The following is a 19,652-nucleotide window of genomic DNA, read 5'->3' as shown; positions in this document are numbered from 1 at the left end:
GTAAGTGACTTTCTTTAAAAAAAAAAAAAAAAAATTACCTGAGACGCTACTCTCCGAAGGTTTCACTGTAATAACAGCAGCCCAGACATTCTTATATAAGTTCAGCTTCTCCAAGATCCCATGGTGAGATTAAAAAGCTTAAAGGTCTTGTCCCCAGGTCCTTCTGCGGCACCATTTATAACATGATTAGAGAACTGGTTAAACAACATACACTCGGCAGCTACAATATGTATTTCTACGGCACAAAGCAAAATAAAGAAATGGGTCAAGTTGTGTTGTTGTTTTTTTTTTTTTTTTTTTGAATGTGATCCTCTTGATTCTATTCTAAAACAGGAGCAATAGAAACTTCGATGGGACATGATATTATTTATTAAGTCCCCATGTCTCCAAAAATACGAACATAGTAGATGGATGCCTCCTCTTTACAACGTGGCGCAATTCAGGAATTTCTCCTGCGGGTGCTGGAGGGGCCCAATGGTCCCTTTCAGTGAGAAGAGGAGGAGAAAGTCGTGTGTGGAGAAAATGATCAAATGAGCAAAGATTTTTAAAAATAATTATGCATTTGTGATGGATGAGTGTTCAGGGGAAAGGTGCCTCTCCATCTCTCATAACCGCACGAGTGTTGCACCAGACACGAGGACCACAGGATGTCCCAAGCCACCCTTGACCCAGCGAGGCCCAGAAATTCCCCTTGGAAAGATTGACCAAGGAAAACAATACAGAACAAAGAATCTTGCAAAAAGGCTCCTCATCAGGCCATTACATTTTTTGTTAATAGTAAAGGTTTTCATGGATAAAGTAATAAATCGCCCTACATATGCACATGAGAATAATAAACAACTGTTGAGAAGATTGAAGCAGGGGCAGGAGAGAGCACGGGAAGGAAAGAAGGCTGGAAGGGGGGCACAGGGGGGAACGGTTGGGAAACGGCTTTAGAACTCATGCTAGAAAAGGTGCTTTCTTAACGACATACAATAGATGAAGTGAAAGAAAAAGGTTCTAGATAAAAAGTCAGAATCCTTATTTCTCTCTAGGGATTAGTTTCTTATGTAACAAAGTCAGAATGTTCAATCTGAATTTTTACATATGTTTCAATGATGCATTTATAGACCTTAATAAAATATCAGGTAGCGGGCCAGTGCGATAGTACAGCGGGTAGGTGTTTGCCTTGCACACGGCCAACTTGGATTCGATTCCCAGCATCCCATATGGTCCCTCAAGCACCACCAGGAGTAATTCCTGAGTGCAGAGCCAGGAGTAACCCCTGAGCACTGCTGGGTGTGGCACAAAAAGAAAAAAAAGTTCATTCTCCCAATCACTCAGAGTGTGAACTGCTTAATGCTCCCTTAGTAGCATTCAATACTATTCTTTAGAAATTAGTACCTTTAGAAATGAGAAATCTTTAGCAGATTTAGTAATGAATATTCTTGAGAAAGAAGGAGGGGCTGGAATGATAGCACAGTGGGTAAAGCTTTTGCCTTGCACATGGCAGACCCAGGTTCGATTCCCAGCATCCCGTATGGTCCCCTGAGCACCACCAGGGGTAATTCCTGAGTGCAGAGCCAGGAAGGACCCAGGAGTGACCCCTGTGCATCACTGGATGTGACCCAAAAAGCAAAAGAAAAAAAAAAAGAGAGAGATAAAAAAGAAAGAAGGAAAATATGGCATCCGTTTGTCTTCCAAGATGACTCTTCATTTCCATGAATAGAGGGAAGTTACAGATCAGCACAGCTTAAGGATAACTTGTCTACGCAGAAAAGGTTCACGAAATCCAATTACTCATCCAACTCTGGCCAGGATGCAGTGAAGAGCGAAGCATTACATAGCGGATGGAAAGGCCTGTTTCCACTTCCTTACCAATTCCTCTCTGCCGAACTTACAGGGCTCAGGCTAACACCACTAGCAGGTACTTGGTGGACACTAAGTGGGTGATAAGCGCCTAAAGACCCTGAGAATATGAATGGGACTGTTGCGCCAATCAGCGCGCCTTCCATCAAAATCAGCTGAAGTCCAAGACCCAAATTGTGAAGTTTTTAGAGTTTTCTATTATGTCTGCTAACTGTCTCCTCTTCTTTTCGGTATTTCCCTCATCTTTCTAATCTTAAAGTTGAAAGAGGTTTACATTTTTCGAAAATAAAAAATATACGGATGCTTTTAGAAAATGAATTCCCTTCACGACCCCTAACAGCTACTTTCTAATTCCCAACTCACTTAATTAAATTCAGCGTGAATTTAAATTGCAATTAACATCTTTTGAGGGATTACATGCTCTAATCACAATTATGCAGTGAATATTTGAGACACATACATTTTGTTATAGTATCTGAAATGCAAATTGAAATCCCCCCAAAAAAGAGATGTTTAATAAAAATGTATAGTCCTGAAGACTTTATTATGGAACCTAGGGGACTGGAAATGAGATTTAAAAGAGTAAAAGCACAGATACAAGAACAAAAACAAATTGCTGCACCTCCAACACGGCGGGCGGCGGCCCCACTTGGCGGCTGTTTAGTCCGCTCTCTCCCTGCTTGGAAAGCGCTTTCCAAGAGGGTTAGGAACCAGGCGGAATTTCATTTCTCCCCCAGATCCATGGCTCACAGAGTTTGAAAACAGAGGCACAGGAGCAGGGGTCCCCTTCCCCAGCACCACACGGGGTCCCTCCAACCCCGCCAGGGGTGATCCCTGAGCACAGAGCCAGGAGTACGTCCTGAGCACTGCTGGGCAGTCCCCGGACTGGAAAACACGAACAAAGATTAGGAGAGAAGAGACCAGAGGGAGAGTTTAGAGGGAAGAGCACAGCTGAACCTGCGGGCCAGGTCCGGAGGGTCGGGGACCACTTGACCCCTCCTTCCAGCACCGAAGGGGAAGGCTCTGGCAGACCTCGGGAGGAAGGACAAAGGACCGGGACTCAGTTTCCCATTTTCCCTGGAAATCTACCCTTCTCCAGCAGGACCCTGGGGCGCAGGGGATCACAGAAGCAAGGGTCTCATGTTGATACTGACTTACAAGCATTTTGTGAGCCTCTTCGGTGAGGCGAGAGGCTGAGACGCTTTGGGAAGTTTCATCCCCTGGACACAGAAATCAAGAGCTTGTTGACAGCCAGATTCAGGGGCTGGCTCCTGGGTCCCTGGACGGCAGCCCAGGAAGGTCAGCCCTGAAGGTCAGGTGCCCCATCTCCCTCGGGCGGCTCTGCCCGGGGCTCTGTGTACTGAGAGGCTGGCTCACCCCAACGTGGGCTTATCTTGACGGGAACAAATACATGTTCAACTTCTGCCTTTCCCCCCCTTCAGAGTCTGTGACGGACCCACAGTTCGCACAATTCTCGCTGCTGACCTTTAACTAGCCCAAGGATACACTTCCACTCGCCCTCTTTCCTTCCTGTGCTTCCTTCTTCCTTTGAGAAAGTCTCTATGAGCCAAGGCAAAGGTGCCTGACTGCTACCCAGCAACCCCTTGGATTTTTAGGGTTGTTGTTTTTTTTTTTCTTTTTTTTGTCTTTTTTTCATGATCCATCCTCTTAAACCAATGCAGCACGAGTATCTCTAATGTGCCGACACATACCTAATCTCTAACACTGGAACCCCCACACCAGAGTCAGGCAACGAGGGCTGTTCTCAGCATGGAGACTGACCTGTGGAAACGGGGCTGTATTAGTGTAAATGATGCAACACTCAACTGTGAGTCACTGGGGTACACAGTAGCGTGGACACATTAACGGCGACAGCCCTGAGACATGGAGGCGCCAGAGGGGTCTCGAGTCAGCTTACACAGGTGAGGACAAAGCCCCCAGGCTAGATAACCACAACTGTAGCACTTGTAGCACTGTCGTTCCGTTGTTCATCGATTTGCTTGAGGGAGCACCAGTAATGTCTCCATTGTAATACTTGTTGTTACTGTTTTTGGCATATCAAATATGCCACGGGGAGCTTGCCAGGCTCTGCCGTGCAGGCGAGATACTCTCGGTAGCTTGCTGTTGTGCTCTCTGAGAGGGACGGAGGAATTGAACCCGGGTCGGCCACGTGCAAGGCAAAGGCCCTACCTGCTGTGCTATCACTCCAGTCCAATAACCACAACGAATGGAGCCATTTCAAAGCTCAGCTTCCACATCTCAAAAATGGGTCTCACGTTGATACTGACTTACAAGCATTTTGTGAGAGTGAATTAAAACCATTCAGGTAAACCACTGGCATAGTAAGTGCTGAATAAATATGGACAACTATACCGTCATCAGTGACAACACACTAGGGTCCAGGAAAAAGCGCAAAGAGACACAACTCAAGGCTTTTATACACGAGGGCCCGAGCCCAAGTCCAGGGTCGGTGCTACCCTGGTGACCCCGAGCACTGTCAAATCTGAGCAGCACCAAGCCACCAGGCCCACACTTCTGGGTTAAGTAAGTACTGCCCAACGTGGCCCCCGTGCCTACAAGTGCCCCTGGTGTGCCCGTCCCCCCTGTACACACACGAGAAAACAAAACTAAACTGAACCACCAAACAGAACATCACATTACCAAGTGGCAAGAATAATTCCTCAGCAACTTGCAAAATGAAGAATCCAGAAACAGAGGTAACATTTTTGTAGATTTGGGAGAAACAGAGACAAACATTTAAAGATGGAAAGAATGATGAAATTTGGAGTATCAGATTTAAAAAGTAGAGTGCTGAGGGGGCCAGAGAGAGAGGTCGGGGGTCACGGCTGTTGCCTCGAATACTGCCCAGAGAAGCTGGGCCCAGCACTGCAGCCGGGACAGACAGACCCTGCCGGGGCTGATCCCTGGGCAGAGTCATGAGTAAACCCTGAGTACCACCACTGGGGCCCAAAAGTAAAAGCACAAACCAACAAAAAAACCAGCGCTTATGACAGAAATAACTCAGGCTCTATGAAAAATAGCTGGTGTATAGAGGGGGAAGGAAGAGGGCTGAGGAATGGGTAGGAGAGATCATTATGATACCTTAGTATAACCAGAACTTTGATTGTCAGTAGAGACATACGCACAAGCTCTACTCTGGAAATTCTATAGTACTGTGAACCAGTGACCAGTAAATAAAAACTAATTTTTAAAATACATTTTAAAATACCTACAAAAGGGGGCCGGAGCGATAGCACAGCGGGTAGGGCGTTTGCCTTGCATGCGGCCGACCTGGGTTCAATCCCCGGCATCCCATATGGTCCCCCAAGCACTGCCAGGCATAATTCCTAAGTGCAGAGCCAGGAGTAACCCCTGAGCATCACTGGGTGTGACCCAAAAAGCAAAATAAATAAATAAATAAATAATAAAATACCTACAAAAAGGATTTGAATTTTTATCAAATAATTCCATGTGATTTTAGACTTGCAACCTGTTACAACAGTAGGGATCTGTGATGCAGGAAAATACTCAACACATTGTCTTTTACCACCTTTGGTGGGGGAAAGGTCCTTTATAATGAAATGGATCCTAGCACTTCTAATTATGTCTGGGATTAGAAAGCCAACAGCCACGTAGGGTGTTCCAAACAGTTCCTGAAAGCCCAGGATGAATGAGTACAAGCAGAAAGGCAGCAGTCCCTGGAGAGAGGACAGAAACCAGCCCCACGGGACAGGACCTGTCCCCTTTTCTCCAGGCCCGGCCTTTCTGGAGTTCTTACCAATAAAAGCCCAGGGAGGTACCAAGAAACGCTGCAAGGGCAGAGAAGGTCGCCAGGCAGCAGAGATGCCGGGATCCCACGGGGTCACAGAAGTTAGAAATTCACTTTGTCATCAGCCTCACAGAGCTGCTCCCAAACCACATACGTAATCCTTCTCGAGAGCAAACGCCAAGAAAACATAAGCGAGAATAAGGAACAGTGGGATCCATAAACTTAAAACTGAGTGTTGTCAGGAAAATCATCCGGTTGATCGGTAGACAGCATTTGGTGAATTCCGACTGCTCCGAAGGAACTGAGAAATACACTCTAAAAAACACTAGCTGTGACTCCTGACCTCAAGGACACTTGATCCGATAAAGTAGTACCAGATTAAATCCAGGGCGACTCATTAACAATAAATAAAAATTAAAACACAGGTATCTCACACATGTTCACTAAAACCAAAGAGCCCACAGAGATTTTATTTAAAATCAGACTGCTTTTAAAACAACATTTCTGTTTCGTTTTGTTTCGTTTAGGGGCCACATCTAGCTGTGCCCACACCTTACTCTCTGCTTACAAATCACCTTTGGCAGGTTCAGTGGGAGCTTACGGGGTGCCCGGAACCAGGCCTGCTTGCAAGGAAAGCGCTTCACCCACTGAGCTCTCTCTCCAGCCTCAACACAGTGCTTCTTACTTACTCTGCAAAGGGCTTCTTTCCTTTCACAAAGGCAGCGTCTAAAGGAAATCTGTAAGTGTGCTCTGCAAGAGACAGTGCTTGTGAGCTCCACTTCCGGTTGGTGGGAAAAGGTTTATTAAAAGGTGTGAAGAGGCCATGCAGTTATACAGCACTTTTGCCTTATATGTATGAGGCCCTGGATTCAATTCCCAGCACGACAACAACTGTATCACTGTATCACTGTCATCACTGTCATCCTATTGTTCGTCGATTTGCTCGAGTGGGCACCAGTAAGGTCTCCATTGTGAGACTTGTTGTTACTGTTTTTGGCATATCGAATACACCATGGGAAGCTTGCCAGGCTCTGCCATGCAGGCGGGATACTCTTGGTAGATTGCTGGGCTCTCCGAGATGGACAGAGGAATCAAACCGGGTCGGCTGCATGCAAGGCAAATACCCTACCTGCTATGCTATCGCTCCAGCCCAACAACAACAACAAAAATATGGTACCTTGACTATTTCTCTATCCAGCTACTGGTCTTATTTCCCCCCCAATTCTTGTCTTCAAAATTTTCCCAACTTAATAATTATTGCTTAAATTGAATGCACTGGCTAAAATTCTATTTGTAAGGCATGTGCTTGAACAGAGCTCCTCTGGAAATATTTCTAAGAATATATCAGATTCTGAAATAAAGCCAGGTGCATATATAATAATATATAGCTACAGTTGTAGTGTGTATAATTGTGTAAACATCTATTCAGGCATGCTCATATATCATGCATACACAAATATACACGCACAGATACCATCTATGTAACTAAAGAGATGATATAAATACAAGTGACGAAAGAACTCTGTTACAATGATAGAGAAGAACTGCTTAGAACGTATTTCTCCCCCCATACACAATATGTAAAGTCAAGTGCACTCTTTCCTTTTCAGATTTGAGTCTACTCCCCTATATTGACCCCCAGGAGGCATCTCACTCAGACTTAGGCAATGCTTTCTCTGGAGTATCGGGCGATTAGAAAGAGTCAGGCGTATTCTTTTTGCAGCAGTTATATGGTGACCACTCCATTGGCCTATGGAGGTCTATATTCGACCCAGACTTTCTGCATTTACAGACCTTGAGAATCTCTCTGCGGCTCCCCCCGTAAGTCTGCAGAGCATAAGAAAGCAGGCTGGTCTGCCAGGACCTGCTGAGACCCTAAGGCCAATGCCCACCTTATTTTATTTTATTTTATTTTTTTTTTTTAAATTTTATTGAATCACCATAAGATAGTTCCAAGCTTTCCTGTTTGGGTTACAATCTCACAATGACCAAACACCCATCCCTCCACCAGTGCACAATCCCCAACACCAATATCCCGGGTCTACTCTTTCCCACCATTTCCCCGTCCTGCCTGCTGTGCCAAGCACCCAGTATCTGTCGTCCTCTTCACCCGCCATCACATGGAGGGGTGCAGTGCTCACTAATTACAAGGCACAAGCGACTGCGACAGGGAGATGGCTCCAGGTGAAGCTGGATCAAGGAAATCAGGCGCTGCATTCAGTATTAGAAACCAGAAAACCCGTCCGGTTAGGGAACGATGGAAACAGCCTCCCTATCTCTTCCTCAGTCAGGAATCTTTATTTCAGTCACATTGGAAGCCTGCATCAAGGGTTCAGCTCCATGTGAATTTATGGGTGCCCCTGAGACCCCCCAGCCTATAGCCCACTCTCGCTGTAACCCCCGAGCACAGCCAGGGGGGTCCAAAACCAAACAAATAAAAAAGAAGTACTGAGTGATTTTTTTTTTTCCACGAAAAGGGGATAGTAGGAAAAAATAAATTTGGGAATCTCAGATGGAGAGGAAAAGAGAGAAAATCCTCAATCACTGAAATCCACTGAAAACATAGTTAATCCCTCACATGTAAAACTGCTCATTTAACAAATGATAATTAAGTATAATTATGGCAAGCATTCATGAATACTCAATAGATGAATGTCAGGCTAAGTGGTCTATGGTCATTATTCTCTCATCTAAAATATTTTAAATATCTATAAAATTTGCCCATTTTATAGCTGAGGTAGATGAGAGGGAACATGATTCATCTAAAATTAGACCCCGGAGGTCTAACGTTCAGAGAGAAAGAGGACAGGAGATGTAGCACAGCGGGTCGGCATTCGGCCGACACAGGTTCAAGCCTAGCCCCTCCCAGGGTTGAGCACAGAGCCGAGTCAGCTGGGTGTGGCCTCCAAGTCCCCCGTCAGGAAATAAATAGAAATCAGAATGTAGCGGGCACTGGAGCAAGGACTGATGGATCTGCAGATAACAAAGGCCACACTCCGGCCACACTCCCTCTTTTGCTCTGCGAGGGCGTCGAAGTTAAAAACCTTCATGGAAAACAAAGTCTGACCCATGGTGATCCCACCCTCCTCCACCCACTGCGACCACGGCCTCGCCTCGACCTACAAGCCCCCCACCCCCAAAGACAGGCTTACGCAGTATTCCGAAGCTTGCACCCAATAAATGAAAGTGAGGCCAACACCAACAAACCCTTTGGCATCCTTTAAGAAAACACATCCCCCCAATTGGGGGGCTGGAGAGATAGCACAGCAGGTAGGGCGTTTGCCTTGCATGTGGCTGACCTGGATTCAAATCCCAGCATCCCATGTGGTCCCCTGAGCACCGCCAGGGGTGATTCCTGAGTGCAGAGCCAGGAGTAACCTCTGTGCATTGCCGGGTGTGACCCAAAAAGCAAAAAAAAAAAAAAAAGAAAGAAAAGAAAACACATTCCCCTAAACACAATGGGATGGGATGAGGCCTTGGGTTCGAGGGCCATAAAGGCCCCCCAAAGGCCTCACTGCTGCACACCAACCAGTACTTCTGAGTGGGGGACAAGCTCTTGGGAGCAAGAGCTAGCTGGGGTGGCACTGCCCAGTACGGGGTGGGGTGGGGGGAGGGGGAGGGCGCGCAGGAGATCCAGCCTGGACACACAGCACCTGGAGAAAACTAGAACTTTCTCAACTTTCTCTCTGCATGGCACTGGAAGGGAAACCTTCCTGCGGATTCCCTCTCATCTGCATATCTGCACAGGCCTATTCTTTTTTATTTTTTCTCCCCCTCTCCCTTCCAAGCCCCTTTGCCCTTTCAATCATGAAGCATATTACTCCACTGTCAGTGCAAAGCAGTTTCTAACAACAGGGAACCCAGCTGGGAGAGGAAGAGGGCAGCAGGCTCATGCATTAACATAATAATCCAACTGTGTTCCCACAGGCCCTCAGGGCAGACAGCATATTAGGCCGGGCCTCCCGGGCCGCCAGCGGAAGCAGCCTGGTCACCTGCCCATCAACCTGTGGCAGCTACAGCCGGCTCCATGCACGGGCTCCTGCCAAGTGGTTGGGGCCCAATTACCTTCCTACAAAAGACAGGAATCCAGCCCTCCGTGTCTGCTTACTGTGCCCGGTGCACTTCCTGCTTCCCGAATGGCATCTCCGTGGCGGCATCATTTCCAGGGAATTGACTTATTGCCTTTTAACTTTCAAAAATTGATGCGACTCTGGGCCGGGCCGCAGCAGTGGGCAGAGAAGAGACAGCAGGCCGCTCGGCCAGGGGCGAAGGCCCAGGCTGTTCCCAGCTGAGAGCTGGGTGACCAGGGTGGCTATATGGAGGGCCTGCAGGACCGGGCAGTGGAGGTGGCCCTCGGGAAGCCCAAACTATTTCCTCAAGGGGCTGGGGGCGGGGTGTCCTGCATCACTCGCTTCTCAGAATAGAGTGTTTTTCACGGCCATCCAAGTCCGTGCCCAACTGAGAGACGGTTTGTGTGCGGTGACTCCCGCCTGTCGAGAGGGCGGGATGCTGACAACTGGTTGATGCAGAGAGTCGCAAGAGAGTCGACGAAGCGGTCTTTCCATCTCACAGGTGTGGAAGGCTGTCCCTGGCCCGGGTGGCTGCTCTTTCACTGTGGGCCCCTCGGAACCCAGGTCTGACCTGAACTCTGCTCAGGCCTCGGCTGTGGGTGATTTTCCTTCTGGTCACAACACTCCGAGCATGAGGTTAAAAGTGAGTGTGTGTCCATAAGACACTTCCTACCCATTACCCAAGAGGACCGCACCACATTTGATGGGGTTCAGACAGTAAGCAACCAATCAGAGGGAAATATATATATACCCCTATACATATGAATATATACATATTTTCAGATATATATATGTATGTATACATATATATGTATGTATACATATATATATGTATGTATACATATATATATATATGAAAGCTCCCATCACTCAGCCTTTAACAACATGTTAGTGATATCCTAAAGAATGTTTTCATGGCCCCTGCCAAAACAGAACACTCTTCACGCTGTTTCCTCTGGATACTTTTTTGCAGCATTTTCAGTGGCTTTTCATAACAGACAACACAAAATATATTATTTTGGTTGTGCTTTGGGGCAGGGAATGGGGCTCGGGATGGAAACATCCCAAATATGGTGGTGGGAAGCAGTCATGGTGGTGGGATTGGTGTTTGATATTAAATGTAATCAAATATTGTGAACTACCTTATAAAATTAAAAATTAAAATTAAAAATATTTTTTAAAAATGAGTGTGTGAGTGGGTGTGTATGTGTTTGCGTGTGTGTGTGTGTATGTGTTTGTGTGTGTTGTGGGGGGTGTATACACCATAAACTAGAGATAGCATATCTATCTGTCACAAGACCATCTCTAAAACTGCACAAACACATGCTTGGGGTGACTTCAGTCGCTGAGTGCAGAGCTCTGCGTTTTTGATGTAATTTCCCCTTTTAAAGGTTACAAAGAAAGAAAAGGACATTCCCTGTACCATGGGGGAGTGCCTTTAGAAGGACTCCAAAGAGCACCATTTCAAAGAGCATGAGGCTACAGATTATTTTGGTGAGGGAAACAGTCTCTACTCATCCAGAATTTGTTCTAAAAAAAAAATAAGTTTCTGGAAACACTCTGTTTTGGGGGGTTGAATGCCATTTTAATAAGAAATGAATCTTCTGGTAAAACAGAAGTACACTGGTCTAACATTTCCATGAATTTTAAATGTTGGGAAACAAATACTATTTTTTAAGTTGAGCAACCCAATATATTTCATGTACAGTCTAATAATTAAGTAGGAATTAGGTATCTGGGGCCCTACCTGCCTGTGGAGCTGATTTTCACAGCGCAGGTGCCTCTGACACCAAGGCATTAATAGTTTGTGCATTACATTAACAGATGATGGTGACCATTCAGCAGTTTGCCGGTTGTTTGAATTACTTCCATACATACAAGACAGGGTTTTAAGTAAACCAAATGTCCTCATTCCAAACAAATTTGCTTGCTTATGACCAAACAATCTGCAGAAAATTCAAACAGAAGAGAAAAAAAGCCCTAAAATTTGTTTTCTTCTTTGAGTAATCCTGGGTTATTTAATGCTCTCTATACAATAGGCTGTAATATATATATTGATGGAAGTATAAATACAAATACTAAACTTAATAATAAGGGCTGGAGCGATAGCACAGTGGGTAGAGCATTTACCTTGCACGTGGCCAACCTGGGGTTCAATTCCTCTACCCCTCTCAGAGAGCCCAGCAAGCTACCAAGAGTATCTCACCCACACAGCAGAGCCTGGCAAGCTACCCGTGGCATATTCGCTATGCCAAAAACAGTAACAAGTCTCACAATGGAGACATGTTACTGGTGCCTGCTCAAGCAAATCGATGCGTAACAGGATGATAGTGACAGTGAAACTTAATAATAAATATTAATGCTTCTATATGTGTTAAAAAGCAAGATTATACACATCCCCTTCTTGATCTTTAGGGAATTCTAAAGGCTTTTTATTCTTCACACATTCTTACATGTTGACAAAATGTAATATATCTTCTGAGTCATTAAATACAGAAACTTAATTTTTTTTAATTAAAGAACAATAAACAACAGCCATGTGGTACCAGGATAAATGGTAGCCTAGATTTCTACCATTTTAATTCTTCAAGTGGTTTGCATCTATGCTAGGGAAGACAAGAGAAAAGCAGTCGCATAAAATCTAAATCGAACTAGTCCATTAGTAAGAACTTGATCTGAAGTTTAAACAGCAACTCTGCCGCAAGAATAATTTGGTCTCTGAAGGATGGCAGAGAAGGGACAGAGTCAGAGTATCATACCCAGCAGAAACGATTCCGTTTGGGCTGAGGTTAAAATTAAAAAATGCAAGAATTAAATATGAGGGAAAGAAATGCTCTTTCAGGTTCTAAGTGGGAGTCAACAGCTGTAGGAAGCGCTATGAATTCAACCCAATCGTATTTATGTGCAGGTACGGCGTGCCCCGTCTCACGGCTGCCCTGCAGCATCTCTGGAGGCTGGTGTTTGAAATACTTTACCTCTTCATTCTGATTCTCCCCGAGCACCCCCTTTCCTCCAGAGAATAACCGAAAAAGAACCCTTTCCTCCCCATCGAAAACGACTGGATCCTTAAGGACTTTATCTACCCCAGTTCAATTCCGTCATGCGGTAGATACTCCACAATGGTTCATAACTAGTCTATTTTGACATTTCTGCCAAGGAGAAGATTAAGTATGAGATATCAAAATTATACCTTAAAGCAGATGCCATTTTACTTTGTTTCCTCCCAAATAGCCCTTCAGCTGTTGAGGCACATACTTTTTTTTTTTTTTCCCTAGGCAAAATCCCCAGGCTAAAACAACTGAGCTTCACATCTTCAGGAAACCCAGCTTCCCAAACATTATTTTCAGGGACCCGATTGCCTGTCAGCTGTAGTTTCGCTTCCTATTGAATCGAATGAAGAACTCACACTTGAAAAAAAGAAACAGTTCTCCACGTAAAACATTTCTCATCTACCGAGTACCCGTGCTAGGTGCAATCAATGACATGACTTAATTTTCAATTACTTCATTTTAAAAACTCTTGCTCTTTTAACAGTAGAGTTGGAAGTCATAAGGAATCCAAGGACTGATCATATTTTTGGGCCCACACACAACTTTCCTTCCAGACAGCCCTCTCTGAAAGCAATGGGGAAAGTGCTAACACCCAAGGATGGTAGATATGAGGGCCAGAGGGACTGCCCCATAGCTGGAAGCCTGCTTCATGAGCAGAGGGGAGAAGGCAGATGGAATAGAGAAGGGATCACTAAGAAAATGATGTCTGGAGGAACCAGTTGGGATGGGAGATGTGTGCCCAAAGTAGATAATGGACCAAACATGATGACCTCTCAGTGTCTGTGTTGCAAGCCATAATGCCCAAAAGGAGAGAGAGAGTATGGGGAATCTTGTCTGCCATGGAGGCAGGGGGAGTATGGGAAAGGGGGGTATATCCAGGATATTGGTGGTGGGGAATGTGCACTGGTGGAGGGATGGGTGTTTAACCATTGTGTGATTGTAACCCAAACAGGAAAGCTTGTAACTATCTCACAGTGATTCAATAAAATTTTAAAAAAAGAAAAAAAGAAAGTGCCTCTGGTCTTCAAAAAATCTAATCCTATCACTTTGCAGGCTCAGTCTCAGGCCACTCGAGTCGAAATATAGCCATCTAAACATTAATCACCTATTAGCCAGAACCTCCGCTGAGGATAAATAGAACATAAAGCTCTTCCACTCTGGAGAACTCTGTTCTCTCTTAACACGTATCTCTCTCTTCTTCACTCTCTCCCCCCCACATTTCTCTGAATGAATTTCTTTCAGTAAAATTATTTTTGCTAAAAAAAGAAAAAAGAACTTAATCACTAAAGAAATTTAACAAACAAAAGGTTAGCTAGCTTTAAAGGTCTTTCAACCCATTATATCTTTAAAAGAAACATTTAAGATCTACACCTAACTCCCAAGTACTTTTTTTTAAGAAAAATGAAAATGCAATTCTTAAAATAAGAATTATCATATTCCAATGACATCAACTTGGATTATTTTGAAATCATTTTCATTCTGCACATAACTATATCATAAAAAGTTTGAAGATGTTTTCCATCTCAATAGGTACTCAAGTAGTAAATCATTATGCCTTTAGTTATTAAAAAGTCTTCAGAAGTGATTATAACTGTCCTTACAACTTAGTTCTCATTTCAAATCAGAACCCCTCCTAGGAAGCTATAGACAGAAGTTGAAACGGAATTAAGAACTGAAAGATGAAGGAGGGAAAAAATTGATCAGGAAAGAGAAGGTAATAAAAAGCAATCTATGAATACAGAAAGTACAATAAATAAAGACCAGTAACCAAAATAGAAGAAAAAACAAAACCCGCCAGGCTCCAGCTTCTTAAATTGGAAAATATCTATTTTTGATATTTTTGAGTTTTTGATTTTTAGACGCATACATGGTGTGGTAGGAAATGCCCCAAGAAGAGATGACCCCCACAGGGGCAGTACACACAGGAAATGGGAACCCCACAGCCGATGAAGTGACCCAGGACAGCACCATCACAGTCTTCTTTAGTTTTCTCCTCAGCAAATCTGAGGTGATTGTGAGTGTGTGTGTGTGAGGGGGGTTGGGAGAGGGCAGCAAGGGGCAAAGGGAAGGCACCCAAGGAGCTTGCTCAAAGGAGTGGAAGGTGCCTGGACCACTAGCCTGGGCCCCGGAACTCACACCTAATTCCTTCAGATCAGATCTCACTACAGAACCGGCTCCAAGGGCGTGTTCTGTGACCCTGTCACAGCTCGCTGGGGCCTAGAAATACCCATCACCAGTGGCCATCATGGACCAACTTGCACTGGACCCCTGAAAACAGACATATAGACCTCTTCGGTGATGGGGGTAGTTCCCAAAGGTCTGTAAACACAGAGCACCACCCTCTGTCACAGAAGAAACAACAAATTCTGTCCAGAAAAAAATATATAACGGCCTCCTGAGTATTTTGTGTGAGAAGCTGGCTGAATCTCTGCCTCAGTTCTTCAAGGTGACACCAAGGAGGCGTGGACTAAACCCTCATAAACTGCCGCTTCCCTCCAGGAGAGGAGGAGCCCTGACCGTACACGGAGCAGGGAGTCACTGCAGTGCTTCGCTCACGGCTATCTGCAGTTAGATCCAGAGCCATTTGCACGGTGTTGATGCCAAGTTTCCACGACGACGTGGTATCAACTGTAAGCATGAAGGCTGGCGAGTCTCGCTCTTGGAAGCTACGGTTCAGAATCCTATCTCAGAGAACACAGGAAGTAGGTTTTTACTGGACTTTGTTTTCACCTGATGTGGAACTAAAACCGAAGCCAGCCTGACGGAAACAGTTCATCCTTTGGTTGAAAACGCTCTTCTAGATGTGAAGGAAATAATTATAACCCGATTTTTACCTATCCCCCGACAATAAATTCAGCTAACAGCTTTTGTCGGAGCTTTAGGATTAAGACTCCGTGAGAGACAAAAGTCTTCATACTTTCCAGATTTGTATTTCCTACACAATTGAAACTATCTACAAATGCAAACAGGTAAAGGGTAGCAAGAATTTTAAATCAGCATTTCATTATCATACCAGTGTGTGATGAAAGAGGTCAACTATTAATAAGGTACAGATTTCCCACCACTGGGATTTATTCTGAATTCATTTGAAAACCAGGAAGCTGTGATCGCAAAACCTCCCCCAGAAGCAGCTGAAAGTTCCAATCACAGCCTTAAAGGGATTAAAGCTTTCAGAATAGCTCTTCAGAAACATTTTTTTTAAAAAGCAAGTGGGGGAGTTCCTTGTTATTAATTTGTCATTTTAACTTTGAACCATAACACCCAGTTATTTTATAATAAATGATTTGATGACATACGGGAGGGCTCTGCTATTTGGGAGAAGAATACCAGCTTAGAGACTGCAATCAAGCATACGAAGTCCTTTTTTCTTCCTTTCTTTTTTTTGGGGGGGCTGGGGCGGGTGGCGGTGTATGCATGTATTAAACCTACACAAATGAAAAACCAAGCAAAAAAGGAAATCAAGTCCCAAAGATTTAAGGGTACTCCAACAAAAGGGTTAATTAGAGAAACAAATTTTCTCAGCCTGTTAATAATGGGGATGACACAGTCTAGGAGCCCATAAGTAATTTTCAGGTAGCTTTGATCTTCAGACCCAGCTTCTCTCTCGCCCACCGCCGCCTGGCCTCTGGGACTAGCTCAGAACCAGACATCTGGCTACTTTGCTGTTTTAGACTAATCTCCTCCCGGGAGAGCTCAAGAAATGACACCAGGCAAGGAAGGTCCTGGCAAGGGAAAAAACATTACAGGGGTGGCAGATTTCTTTTGGAGTGGACGAGAAGATCCAAATGGTCTTCACACTGCTACTGGGTCCCTCGGAGCTGTTTCACGGTGGCCGCACCCTCCCGCTCGACCCCCCGTCCGACTGAACGGGGATGTGTTTGTTACGACTTTAAAGTCCAGCAATCACCTTTCAGGATCCACTGAATATTAATCGCAGCCTATTAACAACGCAGAGAAGAAAGTTGTGAGGGGGAAATAGGCATCGGGTTCATTTTTCCCACCCGTCTGTGGGGGCTGCATTAGGACGGATGGAACAAAGGTTTGGGCTGTCAGCTGCAGGGCTTACAGCAGACGCGGGTAACGCTGAAGATCTGCAAACGTGGTGCCTGGCTCCCCTGACGCTCCATCCCTCCCCCGTGTCTTCCTTTAACGGGGCGTGTTGTGGAGGGATCTTCCCTATCCGTGTACCAGAAGTTTCTAATAAAATGTGCTTCTGTGAAGAGCCTCTGAAAAAATACCACCATGGGAAGCAGGATGGGGGAAAGCTTTAAGAGAGACAGCGGGGGCTGGAGTGATAGCACAGCGGGTAGGGCGTTTGCCTTGCACGCGGCCGACCCGGGTTCAAATCCCAGCATCCCATATGGTCCCCTGAGCACGGCCAGGGGGGTAATTCCTGAGTGCAGAGCCAGGAGTAACCCCTGTGCATCGCCGGGTGTGACCCAAAAAGCAATAAAAATAAAAATAAATAAAAGAGACAGCGAAGGCCAGGGTAACACGGGGTTTCCGTCAATGTTTTTCCCTGGGCAGCAAACAGTCACCAACAACTTAATCCTTTTTGGGGGGAAGATTAATGTCCAGTTCTCAAAATCTATACATTCTGAGAAACAAGAAAAATACTTTAACCGTTGTGACACACATTGAGGATAAGCCACCTGGGAATAGGGCTTAATTTATGAACTTCCAAATTATATCCTAAAATCACATTGGATTCATTTCTAATTCATTTGAATAATATGGAAACATCAAATGCTACACTGCAGTATCACATTCGTGTTATTTTATTTTGTTACTGCTGTTGTGTTTTGGGCCACAGCAGGTGATACTCGGCTTACCCCTGGCTCTGCACTCAGGGATCGCTCCTAACAGTGCTCGGGGAACCACATGGGATGCCAGGGATCAAGCCCGGGTTGGTCACATGCAAGGCAAGCGCCTTCCCCACGGTACCATCACTCCAGCCCCATATTTGTATCTCTAATACAGAAAACTCACCAGCAACCTTCCTCGCCATACCTGCCCCTGCCAGGAAAGCCTTGCCTCTGGCCTCGGTCACGTCATGTCACTGGTTCAAGTACCATCCAATACTATCAACCCCCCAAAAAAATGAGTAATCTTCATTAATAATAATTTTAATTTCAGGTAATTTCCCAAGTACAGCAAAATTACCTTCATGTAATTTCCCAAGTACAGTAAAACAATTAGCTGAGTAAAACAAGCCAGTGCCCCAAAGACAAAAATGATTCCTCTTACATGATGAGCCTTCTAGGAGAGTTCACAGGGACAGAAAGTAACAATGTTAGGGGCTGGAGCGATAGCACAGCGGGTAGGGCATTTGCCTTGCATGCGGCTGACCCGGGTTTGATTCCCAGCATCCCATATGGTCCCCTGAGCACCGCCAGGGGTAATTCCTGAGTACATGAGCCAGGAGTAACCCCTGTGCATTGCTGGGTGTGACCCAAAAAGAAAAAGAAATAAAAATAAAAAAGAATGTAAGAGTGTTGGTTACCTGTGGCTGGTGTGTGTTGGGGTGGGGCGGGGGGGGGGGCTGTGTAGAAACTCAGGGGTCAGTATTTAATGGCACTATTACTTTGAAAATATTTTTTAAAAGTTCAGAACACAGATGGTGGTGACTATTATACAATGTGAATGTCACAGAAATGTACTTAAATATAGTTAAAATGCTAAATAGTATAGATATATTTTACCACAATTTCAAAAGAAATGTTAGAAATACAACAAAAACAATTAAAAAACAATTTTTTTTTTTAATGCTGAGGTCATTTTCTGCAGAGTGCTTGAAGGATCACAAGTCGCCAGGGATGGAACCCAGAAGTCCCCTCCTGTGGCCTGGGACACCCTACCCTGGCCCAGAAGTCTTTCATTGTTAAAGCATCCCTTTGGTCAAAGATGCAGAAAGCCTATGAGAATTGCTCTCTAATCTCTCTTCAGCATGTATGTTTTTATTGCCGTCGTTCAAGAAGAAACCTTAGCACAGAAACAGTTCCAGAATACCCAGCACAGAGAATTCCAGAAGGGTGTTTCCAAGGTTTACCCGAGCCGTCTGGAGCGTGGCACTGGGCAGCGTGGATCCACTGATGGGCAGAAGTATTTCCCAGCTGGCAGTCTGCACCTCCGGAAGAAGCCAAAGCAGCAGAACATTCAAGACGATCTAGACATGTTTTCCACTACTGCCAGTAAGTGACAAAGGGCCCAGACAAAGCGACTCAGCTCTGCGAATGCCTTCTAAATTCCTATTATTTTGAATCATATTCGGTGTCATTCCAGTGTCAAGCATACTTTATGACTATACTCATATATTTTGGACTAGCTGTGATTAATTTTCCCTGCATACAAAAAGAGCCCAGAGAACCCTCACTGACACAAGAGGTGACTCAGCTCTCCTGCAAAGGCAGCACGGAGGACACGCAACAACCTGGAGTCGCTCACAGTCAAAAGGACCCTGAGTCTCTCCTTGCTCCACTACCACTTGGAAGCCCAGGACTCAAAATTTCTCCGGCATAAGATGTGCCGAAGGCACCCCTCCCAACACCAGACCCAACAGTACCCCTGCCAACACCAGACCCAACAACACCCCTTCCAACACCAAACCCAACGACACCCCTTCCAACACCAGAACTAACAACACCCCTTCCAACACCAGAACTAACAACACCCCTTCCAACACCAGAACTAACAACACCCCTTCCAACACCAGAACCAACGGTACCTCTTCCAACACCAGACCCAACGACACTCTTTCCAACACAGAACTAACAACACCCCCTCCAACACCAGACCCAACGGTACCTCTTCCAACACCAGAACCAACGACACCCCTTCCAACACCAGACCCAACGGTACCTCTTCCAACACCAGAACCAACGACATCCCTTCCAACACCAGAACCAACGACACCCC

The 19,652-nt window shown here is 45.2% G+C and overlaps 1 protein-coding gene across 3 annotated transcripts in view; it reads right to left on the bottom strand.

Annotated features, from left to right (window-relative positions):
* Positions 1 to 19,652, bottom strand: part of SLC10A7 (solute carrier family 10 member 7) — a 202,711-nt gene that overhangs the window by 157,574 nt on the left and 25,485 nt on the right. Inside the window, exon 5 of one of the 3 annotated variants that reach the window (XM_055144944.1) lies at positions 11,322 to 11,633. The exons of the other annotated variants lie outside the window; for them this stretch is intronic. Coding sequence (XP_055000919.1) covers positions 11,619 to 11,633 — 15 coding nt within the window. The 3' untranslated portion in view covers positions 11,322 to 11,618. Of the gene's footprint in view, positions 1 to 11,321; positions 11,634 to 19,652 lie in introns of those variants that run through there. 3 annotated transcript variants of the gene reach the window in all.

The sequence above is a fragment of the Sorex araneus genome, chromosome 7 (genome assembly GCF_027595985.1).
Source record: "Sorex araneus isolate mSorAra2 chromosome 7, mSorAra2.pri, whole genome shotgun sequence".
Taxonomy (NCBI): domain Eukaryota; kingdom Metazoa; phylum Chordata; class Mammalia; order Eulipotyphla; family Soricidae; genus Sorex; species Sorex araneus.
The sequence above is the reverse complement of the archived record's forward strand: the minus strand, read 5'-3'. Positions and strand labels throughout refer to the sequence as shown.